The sequence below is a fragment of the Coloeus monedula genome, assembly GCF_965178545.1.
Source record: "Coloeus monedula genome assembly, chromosome: 6".
Taxonomy (NCBI): domain Eukaryota; kingdom Metazoa; phylum Chordata; class Aves; order Passeriformes; family Corvidae; genus Coloeus; species Coloeus monedula.
Window position 1 is genome coordinate 37,226,051 of NC_138786.1, and position 17,463 is coordinate 37,243,513.

At 35.7% G+C, this 17,463-nt stretch overlaps 1 protein-coding gene across 1 annotated transcript; it reads left to right on the forward strand.

Moving 5' to 3' along the window:
- The first annotated feature begins 300 nt into the window (after positions 1-300).
- Positions 301-17,141, forward strand: G2E3 (G2/M-phase specific E3 ubiquitin protein ligase). The gene is made up of 15 exons (XM_082284333.1): positions 301-412; positions 1,916-2,013; positions 3,938-4,039; positions 6,136-6,260; positions 7,316-7,481; positions 8,156-8,262; positions 9,324-9,440; positions 10,263-10,387; positions 10,493-10,625; positions 11,305-11,427; positions 12,564-12,874; positions 13,519-13,700; positions 13,861-14,033; positions 15,803-16,002; positions 16,569-17,141. The coding sequence occupies exons 1-15, from the start codon at positions 376-378 to the stop codon at positions 16,799-16,801; spliced, it is 2,232 nt and encodes a 743-aa protein (XP_082140459.1). The 5' UTR covers positions 301-375; the 3' UTR covers positions 16,802-17,141.
- The last annotated feature ends 322 nt before the right edge of the window (positions 17,142-17,463 follow it).

A 17,463-nucleotide genomic window follows, 5' to 3' on the forward strand; every position in this document is an offset into this window, starting at 1 on the left:
TACAGTTAAGTTTGTACATAACTAGGTGTTTCATTGGACTTTATTTTCTCTTCTGAAAATAAAATATATTGTTTGTTAGTTTGGGGAGATAGGTAAAAGTTGCTGTATCTTTCATTGGTCTAGGAATTTTTTTTCTGGACATTTGCATCCTGCTTTCTGAACCCCTATCTCTCACAATAACAGTTGAATTATAATTGAATTATAATTCAATTATAATTATAATTCAAGTCCTAATCCTGCTTTTAGTTTATTGAGTTTATGCACTTTTTTTTTTTCAGGTTTAAATAAAACATAAAAGAGGTATATAATGTTCATTAATGTACTGGATGTATTTAATACCTCATTTCTTTTGCATGACAGCCAGAAGAACTCAGGATGAGTAAACCAAATAATTTTGATGTTCAAAGTACATGTGAGTAAAGTTTTTATTAAATCATTTCAGAAATACTTAATCTGCATATATAATGCTAGTTATAACTTGTTTTATTTAGGCTCAAAGAGCAGGTGAGTTTCCAAGAATCAAATTACTGTGTCCATTTTGAGGCTCTTCAGTACAAAAAAGACAAAGACCTCCTGAGAGGGTTCAGCAGAGGCCACAGAGATGATTTGGGGTCTGAAGCATCTCAGTCTGAAGGAGAGACTGAGGGGGATTGGCCTGTTTAGTCTGGAGAGGAGAAGACTGAGAGGGAATCTCATTAACACATATAAATATCTCAGAGGCAGGTGCCAAGAGCATGGTGCCAGACTCTTCAGTGGTGCCCAGCAACAGGATGAGGAGCAATGGTCATGAACTAAAACACAAGAAGTTCCCCCTCAACATGAGGAAGAGCTTCTTTACGTTGAGGGTGGCAGAGCACTGGAAGAGGCTGCCCAGGGAGGTTGTGGACTCACCCTCTTTGGAGACATTCAAAACCCACTTGCACAAGTTCCTGTGTCACCTGCTCTAGGTGACCCTGCATTGGCAGGGGGTTGGACCAGATGATCTCCAGAGGTCCCTACCAACCCTAACCATTCTGTGAAATTGTGTTGGAACCACCACTTGTCTCAGGAAATGAAAAAGAAATAACTTACAAACTTCCTTGCATTTGTTTGCTGTGATTAGAATATTTTAAAATAGTATTTTCTGCAGATGTTTTAAGAAAGTAACCCTGTGACTTTAGCAGCGAAATAACACAGCTGTGTTTGAGAAGTACCACTAAGGACTTTCTTAGGCTGAAGCAGTTAACCCTCTTCTTGTCATTACTGTGACTGTTCTTGATCTTAGAATATTTTAAATGTATTTTATACATCTGGGAATTGAAGGGAAGCTGTTAAATGTCCATGGAACTATGTTAGTGGGCTAGAAACTTCAGTAAGTGGTAAATCCTCAAGGTTTTAGTTGAATGCAGTGTTGTCTCAAATTGTTAAGTGTTTTTGAAAACTGTGGTAGCATATGGCTTGGCACTATTCACATGCTTTTCACCAATGTTATCCCATAGGTAGACAAAGAAATGGTTAATTCATGGATTCTAATATGGGGATAACTTTATGTATTGTACTAAAAATAACTAGGTGACATTTCACATGCACCTGGACATTGTTGGCCATTTGACAATTCTCTTTGGGTGTTTTGGGAAGAATATTTCAATTGGGAGCACAGTCTGCTTTGTGAATTCAGCTTGGCTGATAGACCTCTCGTGAATCAGCAGGCTGGTTAAGTATTTTCTTTCTAGTAACTAGAAGAGGAACAAATAGTACATTTTTCTGTATCTGCTATAAAATTCAACATTAAGGAAAGGGATATCTACTGTCCTTTATCCAGTAATCTACTTGAAGATTCCATGTGATTAAAAGAGGTGAAAGCTACTGCTCTATAGCTGATCCATAGTAATTCCAGTACACTCACTGTGGTTATAAACATGATTCTGCATTTTAGTCTGTGTTCTCTGTGGACGGACAGATGACTGCCCTGAAAAGTATGGAGAAAAAAGGATCTATGTGGAATACAATCTCACTGTTCATTATTACTGTTTGGTAAGTGTGTGGTGTTGATCTTGGAGTTTTCTGTTTTACCTGGAAAAAAAAAAATGTGCAGTAAGTATTTAATAGTGATAACCTGTCCAGTTGTTGTAACGATTTTGTTGTTGTAAAGCTTGAACTGTGAGCTTTAACTCATAGCCTTGAAGGCTTGTACTTGTCAGGTGCAGCAGATAAAATAAGTAAATCCCAACAAGCCTTTATTCAAAGCTGAATTCTGTTTGTGGCCCATTTAAAGGAATTCATTAATTCTCCCAACCTATCATAGCAAATAGCAATGAAGGTACATGTTAAGACAAGGGGAACAGTTTGCACCTACTTCCATAACAACAGTGAAGTTTCAAAATTTGAAATGTGAAAATTCTACCCCTTGTGGAAAAAGTACAGAAATGTTTTCTTTTTTCCTCATTCCTTATTCTTGTTGGCTGTGAGCTGTTCTCTGACATTACATAGGACATTGTAACACTTTTAAGTCCTAATTTTCAGTTAAGTTATATGTACTCTGCTGATCATGTTAGTACAGTATCACTAATTAGTAGAAGCTTATAATTTAAAGCTGTGGATATAACCTGCAGCTTTTGTTACCAACCTTGACATTTCCAAAACTCACATTCTTAAAGGTATACTTAAACTACCTTTCAAGCTCTAAATTTTCACAGGTCTTTAGAATAATATGGCTACTTTACCAAAAAAAGGTTTTTGTTTGTTAATAAATAAAATTTGAATTTTCTCCCCAAATTTTAAACTAAGTGTCTAGTATCAGAAGAAATGTAGGGGGTATGTTTTCTTAACAAGTTCTTCAGAGAGTGTTGATTGCAAATGGTTTAATAGTTTAGATACTAGAATCCTTTAAAAACTAAGGAGAGTGGAGGTTTTCTGAAGTTGCATAAAGATAGAAATATTTGTTTTTAAAGAAATTTTAAGCAGCTGGAAGGAAATATAGGTCATTATACTATTTTAGTGGTAATTTTGTCTCCTATATAAGGCCATATCAAATTATAGGAAAAAGTCCTATCCTGATGAAAAGCTAGGAAAAGGCATGCATGCAACACTGAGCCTTATGACTTATAAGATATTTTAACTGCAGGAAGCTCATCACAATATCTTTTACATCTTGTTGTCTCTACTTTGAAAAATGAGCAAAGCCCTGTGATTTTACTTAAATATAGTATATGTTATATAAGAAGAGTTCTACAACGAAACCCATTAGTGATAGTTTAATTATCTTTGCCAAATGTCTCACAGTTGGAAAAATATATTTAATATGTTTGAGTATATAATCTTACATTTATTTGACTAAAATATTGATAAAGCTAGTTAAAATGGTGCTATGTTGAAATTAGAGATTGTAAAGAACATAGATGGCATCAAGTTGTGAAACTCTTCAGTTATTTGAAGATTGTAATGTAGCTGCCTAACTTTAAATTATCATCAGGCTCTTCTGATTTGCCTAGTTACTTGATTCTGTGTTTATTTAAATCTCCTCTAAAGTGAATTACTTTTCCTCTTAGGTGACACTTCAGTACAGTTACTTCCTACTGTGTTTCATTATCTCCACAGCACAATTGTCATTCATATTAACAAAGCTAATTTAATTTTACTTCCTCTGAAGATTTATATGCTGAAAGTAATTGTTTGACAATTATCTGAATAGTCTGTATACTTCAAAAAGGAAGGCAAAATACACTGTCTCGGACCATACAGTATTATACAATACATTGATGTTATGAAATATTTCTTTTCATGTTACTGGTTATTGTCATGTCAGACAAAAATACCTAGATGTTTTGTATCAGCTTTTTAATCATTAAAATGTTTCCATATGAGCTTTTTTAGACTAAACTTCTCTCTTGACAAGCATAGTGTATGTAACTTTAAATCTTTAGGTAGGTGAATGTTTTAAATTGAATTGTTTTCATAGTTGATGTCAAGTGGCATTTGGCAGAGAGGGGAAGAAGATGAAGGTGTGGATGGATTTTTAATCACAGATATTAGAAAAGAAGTAAACAGAGCTGCAAAACTGGTAAGAATGATGTCTTTGGTATTTACAAGGGGGAAAAAAGTTACTTTTAAGTGCTCTTAGTACTGCCCGTGGGGTTTGTTTTCTTTCTCCAATGGACAATGTGCTGAGCCCATTCTAACATCTAAATTTTATGTTTAAGTAACAAGTATATTGGATTTGTGGAAGCCACAAGGAAAAAGCTCTGCAGAAATTTTAACAATCCACCTTTAAGGGGAAGGAAGCACCTAAGATTCGTAAATGTTCATTGGGCAAAAGGAATAACAAATGTCAGATGGCTGACAAGAGATCAGAAGGTTTTATTAGTAAATTACACACTTGGCATGGAAACTAGCCTGGGGTTTTTTGAGGGGTTCCTTTTTAGGGATAGGTTTTTCCACCCCGAAGGTAGATTTCCTGCCTTCTATGTAAATTAGTTATCATGAGCAGTCTGTTCTTTCAGGCCTTTCTGAAAATGGGTTGGAGGGCTTTGGGGGTCTTAATCCCACCCTGTAGTCCATGCCCACTTCCTGCCACACATTCCTGTGCTTGCACTGTGCTGTGTTGTGGTTCTCTCTCACAAAAAAGTGAATCTCTGCCTGGCCCTCAGTTCCAGTTAAATCTTGTTCTTTCTCACAGTGTGCTAATATCGATAGTCCTTGGTTTATCACCAGCAGTTCTTGTTTGTTACTGCCAGCAGTCCCTGGCTTGCTCCAGAGCCATGTGGTTATCAGTGCTTGAGACATGCACATTAGCCCCTTGTCTTCTGGGAATCGAGAGCTCCTAAGGTCTCACTTTGGACCACTGTTTATAGGGTCACAGAGAGTGGGCTTTAGTTACAGTAATTTTCCATCCTTGTTGCGGTGAACCATGGCCAAAGCCAGGTTCAGCTGAACCACAGCCTAAAATCCCTGAAATTACAGGGAACACCCCAAAAGCTGCAATCCGTGCCTTACCTTTACCTGCAGCTTTCCCTTTCCCATATTTCTCATATCTGGCTGCTTTTCCAGAGAGATCTAGGTTCTTCCGTTGCTAATTGGTCTCTGTTACTTCTCCCCGCCTACCCCTTCCCCATTTGCTGTAATCCCTTCTCCCCGCCTCTGTAACACCCCCTGATTGATGTATCATTGGTTACTGTGCATTTTCCACACCCCTTTGGCAGGGCTACAAAGCGCCCCCGCAAACCGTGTGGCTTCAGCTTGCTCCATGGATTTTTCTCCTCCTCACCAGGAGTCCCTCCGCTTTATCCTACCTCCTTAGGGCACGCTAGACATGGGAGAGCGAGGCGAACCCGTGCAGGCGATTCGCCCACTCCCCCGCGCGCCGGGATCAGTCTCCATCTGCCCCGCTCGGGCAGGCAGAACTTTGCTCGGTGCCAGCACCTCGTGCTAGCCCGGGAAGGCACCATTAGCGCATCCTGGCTGCAGTTCGGGTTGGTAACTTTCTTTGAAGTTTCAGTAACAAAAATACTACTCCACCTGGATTGTTATTCAGGCAAGAAAAATAAGTTTCCAAGGCTGTTTGTTATAAAACAGGAGCTCATGAGATGCGTGTTAGTTCCTGGGAACATACAGTGTTTCTGATGAACCTCAAGAGAGGCTTAGTCCAGTACAGTTTGTCTAGGCTGAAGCCTACTGAGCATTTCTGAGATCACGGTGTGGCCTGTGGGGCAGGGATGCTCCATTACAATCCATCCCAGAACTGAAGTCAGCTTCCCTGGGCCTCTACAGTTTGCAACTATTTTTATTCTCTGGGTATGTTGCAGATAAATAAGAGTGAATTAAACTTTCGTAATACCTCATGACATTGTGCTGAGCTTGAAGCTGACAGTAAATAATTTATAGATGCAACTAAACTATAGGTACTGATAAAATAGCTCATATTTTAGCTTACATGTCACAAGACAATATGCATATAAACCAGTACATAAAGTCTGTGAAATAACTGCATATGTTTGCTCTTGGTAACAGAGCTAAACCACATTAGTCTTGTCACAGTTATAATCTATGAGCTTCTATTCCTTCTTACACACTTTCTGTAATTTTTCTATTGGTTTAATTCCTGTAATTTTACTTGTATTTAAGATGTTAATATTCTGTTCCCAAAAAAATTATTTCTAGAAATGTAATATCTGTAAGAAAAAGGGTGCTTCAATTGGATGTGTAGCTCCTAAATGCAAACGAAGTTACCATTTTCCTTGTGGGTTACAAAGGGAATGCATTTTCCAGTTTATGGAAGACTTCAGGTGAGTTGTTTTTCCATTTTCAATTTACTATATTTATACCGGACATAACTTGGGTTTCTTTCATGGCTTATTATTGGATAGGCTGCTAGTTACAAATGACATCAGATTATCTAGGAACAAAATACCCTAATTGTGGAAGACATGGAAGTCAAACAGTTACGTTGCATACCTAATACTTACAAACTGAATTCTCAACACTTTTAAATATGACTTTATGCTTATACAAGTAGTTGAGTTGTTTATAAAATTGAGCAGTAAATTCTGAGCTGTGGAATAAACTGCATAATGGTTGATTTGGTTTTTTTGTTTGCCTCTCTCCTGTGCCTTTGTTGAAATGGCAGAGGTTTGCCTACCTGTTTATCTCAGCAGTAAAAACACACTGTCTGCCATTTTGTTGTGTTTCCAAGTTTATTAGAGATGGACTGCAGGAGAAATGGGCTTAATATCAAATGTCTAAAAAATGTTTTCTTTTACTGTCATCTCTCTAGCATCTTGGCTGTAGTCAAAATACTCTTGAGTGCATTATCCTTATTATGAGCCGAGTTTTAGGGTGGATGAAGTCCGGCAGGCACTTAATAAAAATGGCTGACATTACCTCAAGTGCATGTAAAGATAAGGCATTTTCAGAAAAGTTTCTTCTCGAGCTGCATTTCTTGGATGTATGGTATGGAATATCCCCTAGGTCAGTTGGGGTTAACCACCCCAGCTGTCTCACCTCCCAATTCCTTGTGCACCCCTAGCCTGCTCACTGGTGGGAAGGAGTGAGAAACAGTAAAGGTCTGGTCTCTGTTCAAGATCTGCTTGGCAATAATTAGAATATCACTGTGTTTTCAACACTGATTTCATCACAAATCCAAAACACAGCACCATACAAGCTATTATTAAGAAGCTTAACTCTAGCCTAGCCAAAACCAGTATGTCTGCATTCTTAGCTTGTTGCATAGCACTTATTCATAAAAAATAGAGTAATGAATTAATTTTACTGTCTCCAAATTTTATGAAGAAGGTTCTTAAAATGTTATTTTGTTAAGGGAACCATAAATTATTATTTTTAGATCTTACTGTTGGGAACATAGACCAGTCCAAAAGTTTACGGATAAAGAACCTAGAGGAGCTTCACAGTGCACAATATGCCTGGATTTGGTTGAACATCTTCCAGTGTATACTGTATTGAAAAGTCCTTGCTGTAAAAATGCTTGGTTTCATCGAGAATGCTTGCAGGTAATACAGGTTCTCGCTTTCATTCTTTTTGCATCCATGGAGATCACATTTCTGTTTAAAAAGTAATGGAACAATTGCTTAGTGTTAAGTGTAGATAGTAGGTATGAAACATACTAGGTTTGAAGAACAGTGCTGAAATTGTGTTATGGACACAAAAGGATTTTGGGGTTTTAATGCTGTTAACTTTTTCTCCCTCAATGGCCCCTCCATGTTTCTGCATGTATGATATATACTGTATGCCTTTACTACTTTTAGGAACTGAAGTTCAGCCTATGTAGTTGCTTTCTTGCAAGTTGTTATGTGCAGAATCTGAGTGCTAAAACTGTATCCATCATCAATTCTCTTTGACTAAATCCAGGACTAGAAAAAGTTACAACATTCTTTTTGTAAACTTTGGATCTGGGGAGGTTGACTGAAAAGGATGGTGCTTTCGTTTATGAACCTTATTCTAGCGTATGAGCCCTTTCCTTTAAAGGAAGAGAAAATCCATTCCATTTGCTTTAATGTCAAATCATATCACAATTTGATACTAGCTTAAACACCCGTGTCATGACAGTATCCGTGAATGTAATGCTTCTCAATATTAAGACATAATTTATTGGCATCTTAAGGATGGTAGTAATTCAATAATTGGTCTGGTTTTTTTTGTTGTGTTTTTTTTTTTCTTGACACAGTATCAAGCTTTGAGTGCTGGGATATTTTTCTTTAGGTGCACAGTGTGTAATAACAAGGACAAATTTCAAAAAGAAATGTTGAGAATGGGCATACACATTCCAGAAAGGTAAGTAATTTTGTTAATAATCACTCTTGTATGAAAACTTTGACAGGCTGTTATAAACATTTTAATTTATTCTACAGAACTTCAGCTATTAATATGTGAAATGTTAGTTCTACCTTCAGTTGTGGGATTGTTCAGTTTGGTAAGGAGTGGCCTGTGTCCTTCTAGATATGCATAAAAATTGGCAAAGGTCAAATTAATTATCTCAAACATAAAGCAGAAAGCTCTGAAAAGTCATTTTTAATGCCATCATTCAACTTAAACTCTAAACCCAATTAAAAGATAAAAGCACTTCTTAAATACAATAATTTTTCCTTAACATAGGGATTGTTGAGAAGTGTATTTTCTGTGCCCAAGTTTAATTATCTGAATTTCTGTCAAGACAGAATTGTAATTGACTGATTACTCAGCCATACAGCTTCTATCTTCTGCCAAGGGATTGCAAAGGTTATGTTTGCTGTAATACCTGCTTCCAAAATTCCGAGCCATTTTTCCTGTTTCTATAACCTGATGAGGCTCAAAATACGATAGAAAGAGATCAGAATGATGCTTCTTTGTTAGAAGTAGTATTCCTTAATAACTATTAGTCCTTTCAGAGAGCACCATTAGTTCCCTCTTGAGGCAGAAGCTTAAGATTCTGGAGAGGAAGAGGAGTCAAAATATTTGATGAACTTTGCTGTACTGGTCTGGAACATTCTGAGTTACCATTCATGAAACCGGTTTTGGCGGTAACTTGAGTAGGCTGCCTAAACAAATATCCTTGTTTTCTGTGAGAGAAAAAAGGGAATAATATGAGACAGAGAAAATGTGCACTGAGGTCATGTGAAAAATAATAAATACTTGAAATCAAAGTAACTATCCAAGAAGAAGTCCATCTGTGTGTTTTATAGTATTATTTTAGTTACTAGACTTTTCTTCCCCCTCTCTGTTGTCTGTTACATAGAACATGACATGATTGAAATATATTCATGTGTTTATTGCATATATATTTTTCAAAATATAGAGTAACCCATTGAAATGATCATAAATCAGTTCTAATATCCAATCTTCTGCCTTGTTTATAGGGATGCGTCTTGGGAACTTGAAGAAAATGCATATCAAGACTTACTGCATTGTTATCAACACTGTGATGTTAAAAGATGTCTCTGTAAGAAAGGAAGAGACTATAATGAACCTGATAGGTATGATACTTTAGCAGGAAAGTATAATTTAGGATGGAATCATTTTTTGATGTGTTTTTCATTGTTGTTATTTATTATTATTTTTAGTTACTTATGCTTTGATGTTTTTTGGCATCAGGTTTTAATATCAAGCCAGCACACTGTCTAGATAATGTTTGTTTTACTCATTACAATCATATTTCAATACTAAATTTCTCTAACTTAATCTGGTTATGAAAGCCATGACAGCCAAAGTTAATGGATTATCAGTTACCTTGTCCTTGTCCTCATTTTATACAGGCTGAAGCAGAATTTGTGCATCAACATAGCATGTGTGTAAATGAATGTTGTATATGTATCATTTGGAGTTTAATTCAGCAATTTCAGAAGTGTTAAAATACTTAGAGCCTTTACAAGAAATTATTGTTAAAGTAGTAGACTTAGGTCAGTAGTTTGAATGTTTCTGTAGAGAGTTCTCCTTTAAAATAATTACCATTTGGAAAAGCTGACTGATGGATACCCATAGAACACAGAGGATTTTGCTGACTAGCAGCATGAGAAGAAAATAGTGACCGCAAACTATTGACTTCAGGGCAGGGGAGTACCCTAATACCCTCATTCAGTGCAAGGTGCTGGAACATAAGTAGCTTTTTTTTCTTGTTGTAGCCAGGTATGAGTACATCTTTGTGAAGAAAGTCTCCCTGATTAGAATCTGTTCTACCAGACTGATAAAGTTATGCTTTGTTGGTTTAGTGTCTGGATTGCGCTTACTTTTGAATATTCTTTGTTTTAATTAGCCTCATTCTTCTGTCTAATTCTAAATACCTAAGTTTTTAATTTTAGTAAATGGGAAATAAAGCGTTGTCAGTATTGCGGTTCTCGTGGGACTCATTTGGCCTGTTCGTCTATGAAGTCATGGGAGCAAAACTGGGAGTGCATGGAATGCAGAAGTATCTTTGCAAAATCAGGTAAAGTTATGGATGTGACAGTGATTTCTTAAATGATAACTTTAAGTTATGTAAGTATACTTTACAATGAGCAAAATCATTAAATAATATAATGTAATCATACAGGAAAGTATAGCAAACGGAAAAAGCGTGCTTTGGCTACCTCTGAAAAGACAAATGGGACGACTTGTTTGCTGGAAGAGCCACCTCCAAAGTCCCCTCGGCAATCATCCGGATCTCCGCGCAATTATCTACTCCAGTGTGTAATTTTCTGTTTTCTCGCAGAAACTGATTACTGCATAAAATAATACTTAAACATGAGGAAATGGTGGCTTATTCCGTAGCAGAAACTTACATTTAATTGCTAATCAAATTAAATTGGAATAAAGTTTAATAATTGAAGTTTTCTGAGTAAGCCATGAGCTCTGGAAATTTGCTGTAGTTATTTGGATTTGGTGGCATGTAAACAACTTTGTAGTTGGTAAGGATAGATCCTTGTTAAAGGAATTTCAACAATTTAGTGGTAACTTAGATTATACAAATGGCAAAGCATTGTTTGCTTATTGGTATTTTTTCCATTTTAAGAGTGTTCTAGAAGTCTGACTTAGAGAAGTTCATATTAATGTTTTCCTCTGCTGTAATAAAAACTTCTCAAGTTTGTAGAAACTAATACTTTTAGTTTTTGCTTACTGTATCAGTCAGGACTTTCATCTAATGTATGAGATGCAACTGAAAACAGATCCTAAGGCCACCAAGGAATAAAATACAGAATTGTTATTTTTAAAATTGTAGTTCAGGCACTGGTGGACTTCATGGAAATGAAGATACAAATGAGATTCGGTGCTGAAGTAGGAGGAACGATACTGCTACCTTGAAATAGGAAGTGTTCATGTATTCTTTAGTTGTATCTCTTCTTAAAATACTGATTTGTCTTACAGATCATCAAAGATAATGTGCCAGAACTTGTCACCTTGCTCACACCTAGAACTTCCAGCATCTGACAGAATGACAACGTCCTTATCTCCAGTGAAGTCAAACAGGAACTGGTCCCTGACACAAAAGTATTTTCTTCTATTTTTCTTATTTTGAAGACTAATCTAGCACATGGCTTTATACTATATTTCCTACAGAACATGCAGGGGGGAGGATCTCTGTGTGTGTGTTTGTGTATCTACAGTATGCATATGCATTTCTCTGTGTGAGTATATATAGTATTCCTATATATTTGTGTGTGTGTATGTTTATAGTCACTGCAAAAATGAGATCAATATACACTTACAACCTGAAGTCATAGCTTGAGAGAGACTTCTGCTGTTTCTAAATGCTAGAGGGGCATGAGGAGAAAAGAATGAAACCTAGTGAGAATTTGTAGGTTAGGTAATGAGGGGATCCAAACCCAGAAATGCATACTTGCCCTTACTGATGCATGGCTAAACGTTCTTTAGAAAATAGGGAATAAAAATAATCCTAATTGCTTTCTTCTAATTAGACATCCTAAATTTTAAATGTGTTTGTATTTGTACTGTATGAATAGTTCATGATTGTACTAAAGTCAGTGCTAAAACAACATGTTTTAATATAAAATACTCAGTTTAAGGACATAAAATTCATTATCCTCTTGTGAATAGTTAATTTATGGATTCTGCCTTATGTGCTAAAAATTCTGATGAGGGAGTAAGTTATTTCTAGTAGATACGGTATTTGAGATAGTTTTGGTTGGAAGTTAGAAAGCAAAGGAAACATCTTGGTTTTTTAAATGAGAACTTTATTCCTACTCAAATATATTTTTTATTATAGTGACAAAGATTATTCTAATTTGGTTGCAAAACATCTTTAATGTAAAATGGTAAACTCTTCAATTTCTCACTTGTTTCATTCAGATTGTTTAAATGTCGAATCATTGTATGAGAATTGTTTGGCACTGTATTAAGAAAATCACTATTTTCTTTATGCCAGGGTAATTATTTCTGCCTCCTTTTTTTGGTTCTTAAGAGATATTTAAACTTAACCACTACAGTGTTAAAATTTTTTAATTCTATACTAAATGTTTTAATAATTAATAATTTAGGCAATACCTGAATGTGCCACAGTGTTTAAAGAAGTGTTCTTATAACAGACTGTTAAAATGTTTTTTGTAGAACTGTTGCTGATTATGAATCATAGATTTCATCTGAAAATACATGCAATTTTCTTATAGGCATTTAAGAGAGCAAAGAAGGGAAGTTTGTAATATACTGAAGGAGTTAAAGGTGCAAGTTAAAACAAAAACAACAAGACTTAACATCAATGCAGAAAGTATTTGGAGTAATGCTTTAAAAGGATTTAGACAGCGCAACTTCAGTCCCACAAACACCATTGAAGTAAATTTCTCAAACTGCAAAAATAGATCAAAGACAAATACTTCTGCTGCATCAAAATACCATTTCTTCCAATTATTAATTCTTCACCTTCAGAATTCATCATTGTTTGAGGGCTCTTCTGGAAAGAACTTGGCCCTTGATTTTCAAGGTAATTGGTTGCTTTGTTGAAAAACATATTGAGAAGTATATAACTTAATTTTTAATCTTCAGCCAGTATGAGTGTCAGTTCACAAGTGTAGTCCTGAAGGATAAAAATTGGGGTTTGATTTTTTTTTTTACTTTTTCAATTCTGAAGGGGGATGGTGTGTGGATTTGTAATTAAAAATTTTGGGTTAGTTGTAGAAGTTGATGACAACCTTGGAAAAAATACAGCATATAACTAGACTTGGAACTTTTTAATTAGGGTATTTGTTCTCCTTAAGTGAATTTCTTTCTTCCGGACTCACTTTCTCTGCTAATTATTTTTCTTTCCTCAAATTTCTAGAACATTATTTCTCATAGCATGCTTCCCAAAGACCCCAAGTTAGCTTCTTTGAGTTCTTATGCTTCAGAATTAAATATGCATTGGGTGTAAAGCAGAAGAGGAAGTTACATCTTCCAAACCTTGATAGTGGGTGAAGAGTTGGTGTAAAAGAATGTGATACTCCTATGTAAAAATGTCACCTTAGAGTTGGAACTATCAGGAGACAGCAAAAGTCATTAAGAAAAAAAAGCACTATGACATTTTCTATTATGAAATGAGGATCAGAAATCATTTCTATGCATATAAAGTAAACATTTTTTTATTTGCAGCTGTAAAAGAAAATCTTTATTTTGAAGCTGGTAAAATGATTGCGGTTTCTCTGGTTCATGGTGGTCCATCTCCTGGTTTCTTTTCCAAAACACTGTTCGATTGCCTTGTCTACGGTCCAGAGAATGTGAAGCCAGCTTTGGAAGATGTTGCTGATGTTGATGTAGCACAAACAATACAAATGGTAACATGCAATAAGTTTCATTTTATTTCTTGCTCAAGACTATATTTGGAGATAAAGAAGAACTTACTGAGTATAAATTTTGTTGAAATTAAAAGGCTTATTTTTCACATATACGTATGCACACATGGTAAACAACGGCCTGACTTATCTTTTTATGCAGATAAAATATGCAAATAGTCTGTCCAGCCTACGGTCTACACTACAGGACTGCTGTGAATTCCTCACTGCTGCTGGATGTTTAAGACCTGTAACAGCTTTGTGTGATAAGAACATGCTGGTGAATGACATATTGATCTATCATGTAATCAAGAGAATTACTTTACCCTTAGAAAGGTTTGTTTTGTTTGAGTTCTCAAACTTCTTGGTTCTTTTCCTCACTGAAATACTAATTAATATGTTGCTAAAACTAACTTTCACATGTTCTCACTTATTCTCAATGAAGTGTACTGTAATTTTCAGTTGATTAAGTAGCAACTGTTAACTAGGTAGTTAAACTGAAAGACTGAAATTATTTCTCTGCATATCTGCTCTGTTCCACTTCTCCTTGGTCACATTCCGTTTTCAACCTTACGAAGAAGGCAGATTCACAGTTTTTAAACTACAGCATCACAAAGACCTTTGCACTATAAAATTTCTCTAGCTTATGTTCATTTCTAATTCAGAATTGCTCAAATTTAGAATCTTTACATTTTAGAAATGTTTAACATATGTTTAGAATTCAAATGAGTTTTCTAGAGTTCTAATTAGGGAGTTTGTCTGTGCCATTAGGAGTGCAATACCGTCAACAAGTGTAAGTTGGCCTGCTTAGAACATAGGCATTGCATTGATGTTTCTGTGAGGTAGTGATGACCTCATTAGCTGGAAAAGTTGCAGCTCTTGACTGTTCTTTGATTGGTCTCTGCCCTTACTTCCAATTCGCATTCTTCATCTGCTTGGTAAAATGTATTGGATGCTAATTCTTCCAGCAAGCATAGCTTGATTTAAACTTCAAATATAGTGTTATCTTTGACAAATTTGAATCAACTCAATCTCCAAGAGCTATGAAAACTAATTGTTAATGTGAGGATTTTTTTTTTAATGAAGGTCAGAGCAATTAGTCTTTCCGCCAAGGTCCTCTGTCATGATTGAACAATCTATATCTTATTTTAAAACTAGTGAGTTAAAAAGTAAAACTTAATAATTAGCCCATTTGTTTATGCGGTAATGTGGTTTTGTGCATTTTGGGAGATGGACATAAAATATGCATAAGTGAGTAGAACAAGAAATCACTTGTCACTATCAAGGACTGAGAGTAACTAGAGTGTTGGTTATTTTAGCTGTTAAATGTTCTAGGCCACTGGGCACCACTGAAAAGAGCTTGTCTCTGACTTCCTTGCACATTCCCTTCAGGTACCTCTACATGTTGAGATTCCACCTGAACCTTCTCCAGGCTGAAGAGTTCCAGCTCTCTCAGCCTCTCCTCTTAGGATTATGCTGTAGTCCCTTAATCATCCTAGTCATCCTTTGCCAGGCTTTCTCCAGTATGTCCATATCTCTCTTGTACTGGGCAGTCTGGCACTGAACACAGCACTCAAGTGTGGCCTTACTGCTGCTAAGCAGAGGAAAAAGATCACCTCCCTTGAACTGCTGGCAACACAATTCCTAGTACAGCCCAGGATGTTGCTTATCTGCATTCGGCACAGGGAGAAATAATAGCATGTAAGCACAAGCAGACTGCAAAAGCCAAGCAAAGGCTATCTTTTAAGACAACTCATTTTGTCTATGGACAAGAAATTTAAACTGTTTTCCAAAGAGCTATTTGTAAGAAAGAGATTTGCTATGTTCCCATATAAAAGTAAACCTTGCACAATCAAGTACCAGGAAATAAGGTTAATTTCTACATATCACTGGTATTTCTTTCATCTCCACAAAAACCTCCACAGAAACATTTAGATTGTTAAAATGAAAGTTAAATGCATTTTCCGAGATAAAATGGGAGTACTGTGTAACTTTACTGAGAAGGTACAGAGACTGCAGATGGGGAAGATTTATTATATCCCATCTTGCAGCTTTATAAAATGCAGAGTTCTGATGCATGGTCTTTTTTTTTCCTCCCCTCCTAGTTTTAGGCAGGGTTTGAAAACTCTTGGCGTTCTAGAGAAAATGCAAATGCACCCAGATGCATTCTCTAGCATATTGTGCCACAAACCCGAAAGACTTTCAGCGGAAACTATTTATGATCTCTTTACAATCCATTCCTCATCAGATGTAAATAAACTCAAAGGTGCTGGTTTTTGGATGGGCTATTTGCGAGATGTGGAAAGTAAGTAATTTTTAATTTTTTTTTTAATTTCAAAATCCTCCCCTTTCATGTGCAGGCTATTTAGTTGCTGGTGTACATACAGAAATTGATTTTTTTTTTTTTAGAGTTCAGTAGGGTAAATAAATCAAGGTTTTGTAGTCACTATCAGTTCCTAATTGTTCCTTCTTCCCCTTCTTTCTTACTAGTTAGAATTTCTGAAACTGTTGCCCAAAACTTTAGAGAGGTAAATACCTGAAAGATTGGATCTAGGACTCCTGTGAATTAAAAAAATAATCCAACACACAACCTAAGTGATACAGAAAAATCCTTTATTAAATAGTTTGTGTAAAGTCTTAAAGACCACTGTTTTCTATCTTTTTCTTGCAGAAGAGGATTTTATATTCACTTAAGATTTTTCAGAATTAACTGAAGTGGGTTTTTCTTGCTAAACTTTTTCTTAGGTGGCCATATAACTGCATATTGATTTGATTTCATGTGGGGTTTTTTTTCTCTTAGCACTTAACATGCAGGCTAATGGTTTATGTGTAATAGACAATCAATGATAAAAACTTATTCCGTTTTTTTAGGTGGTGAGTCTGTAGTGACATTGGAGGATATTCTGCTCTTCGTAACAGGCTCCTGTTACATACCATCCATTGGTTTTGATCCTGAACCTACTATTAAATTTTTGCATATAAGGTATCCCGTTGGAAAGAGACTTCTTAATTGCTTAGAGCTTCCTATAACAAAGACATATCAGCAGTTCAAAAATAAAATGGAGCTCACCATCAGAAACACACTAAGAGTTGAAGGGGAATAAGTATTTTTGCTGTTAAACTGAATGTTGGAAACTTGGGTTTTCTGCAGGAACATCTGCTTTCAGTTCGCTACTGTATTTTTGGACAACATACTTTTAGTATTTTCTGACCCTTCCCCCAGAATTATGCTAAAAGTTGTAATGTTATGAGATAGAATACAATTTCCAAATTAAAAAAACTTTAATTTTTTCAATAATTTTCCTTTTGAAGTCAACTTTAAGAGTCAGCCATCTCTTGCAGAAGTAGTTTAAATGTCAGCTTTTGCTGTAGACAGGTATGAAATGTTACCAAACTCTGTAACAGGTAAGTATATGGATTGTATCAAATACTTAGGTAACTTATTTATCAAAAACAAATCAGGTACATTTTGAAGATAATTGCTACAGAGCATTGTCTTGCATAAAGCTGTGATGCAGTTCTTTAATTCCGTGTATATTTTTTCAGTAATTGTTTTGTATTGATTCATTTACATTCCAATGGTTCATAGAAACCTAGGAAATTCAAAGTACTTGTAGTTTTACAGTCGTTTTGGCTAGTGCTTTAAAGGTCTGGAGAAAACATAGGCAAAATAATGCAGCGCAAGAACACAATCAGATTGAACTTGTCTCTGTTCAACAAAATCTTTGACATTCGCACATTTCTGCATTCTACTTCCATACATTTT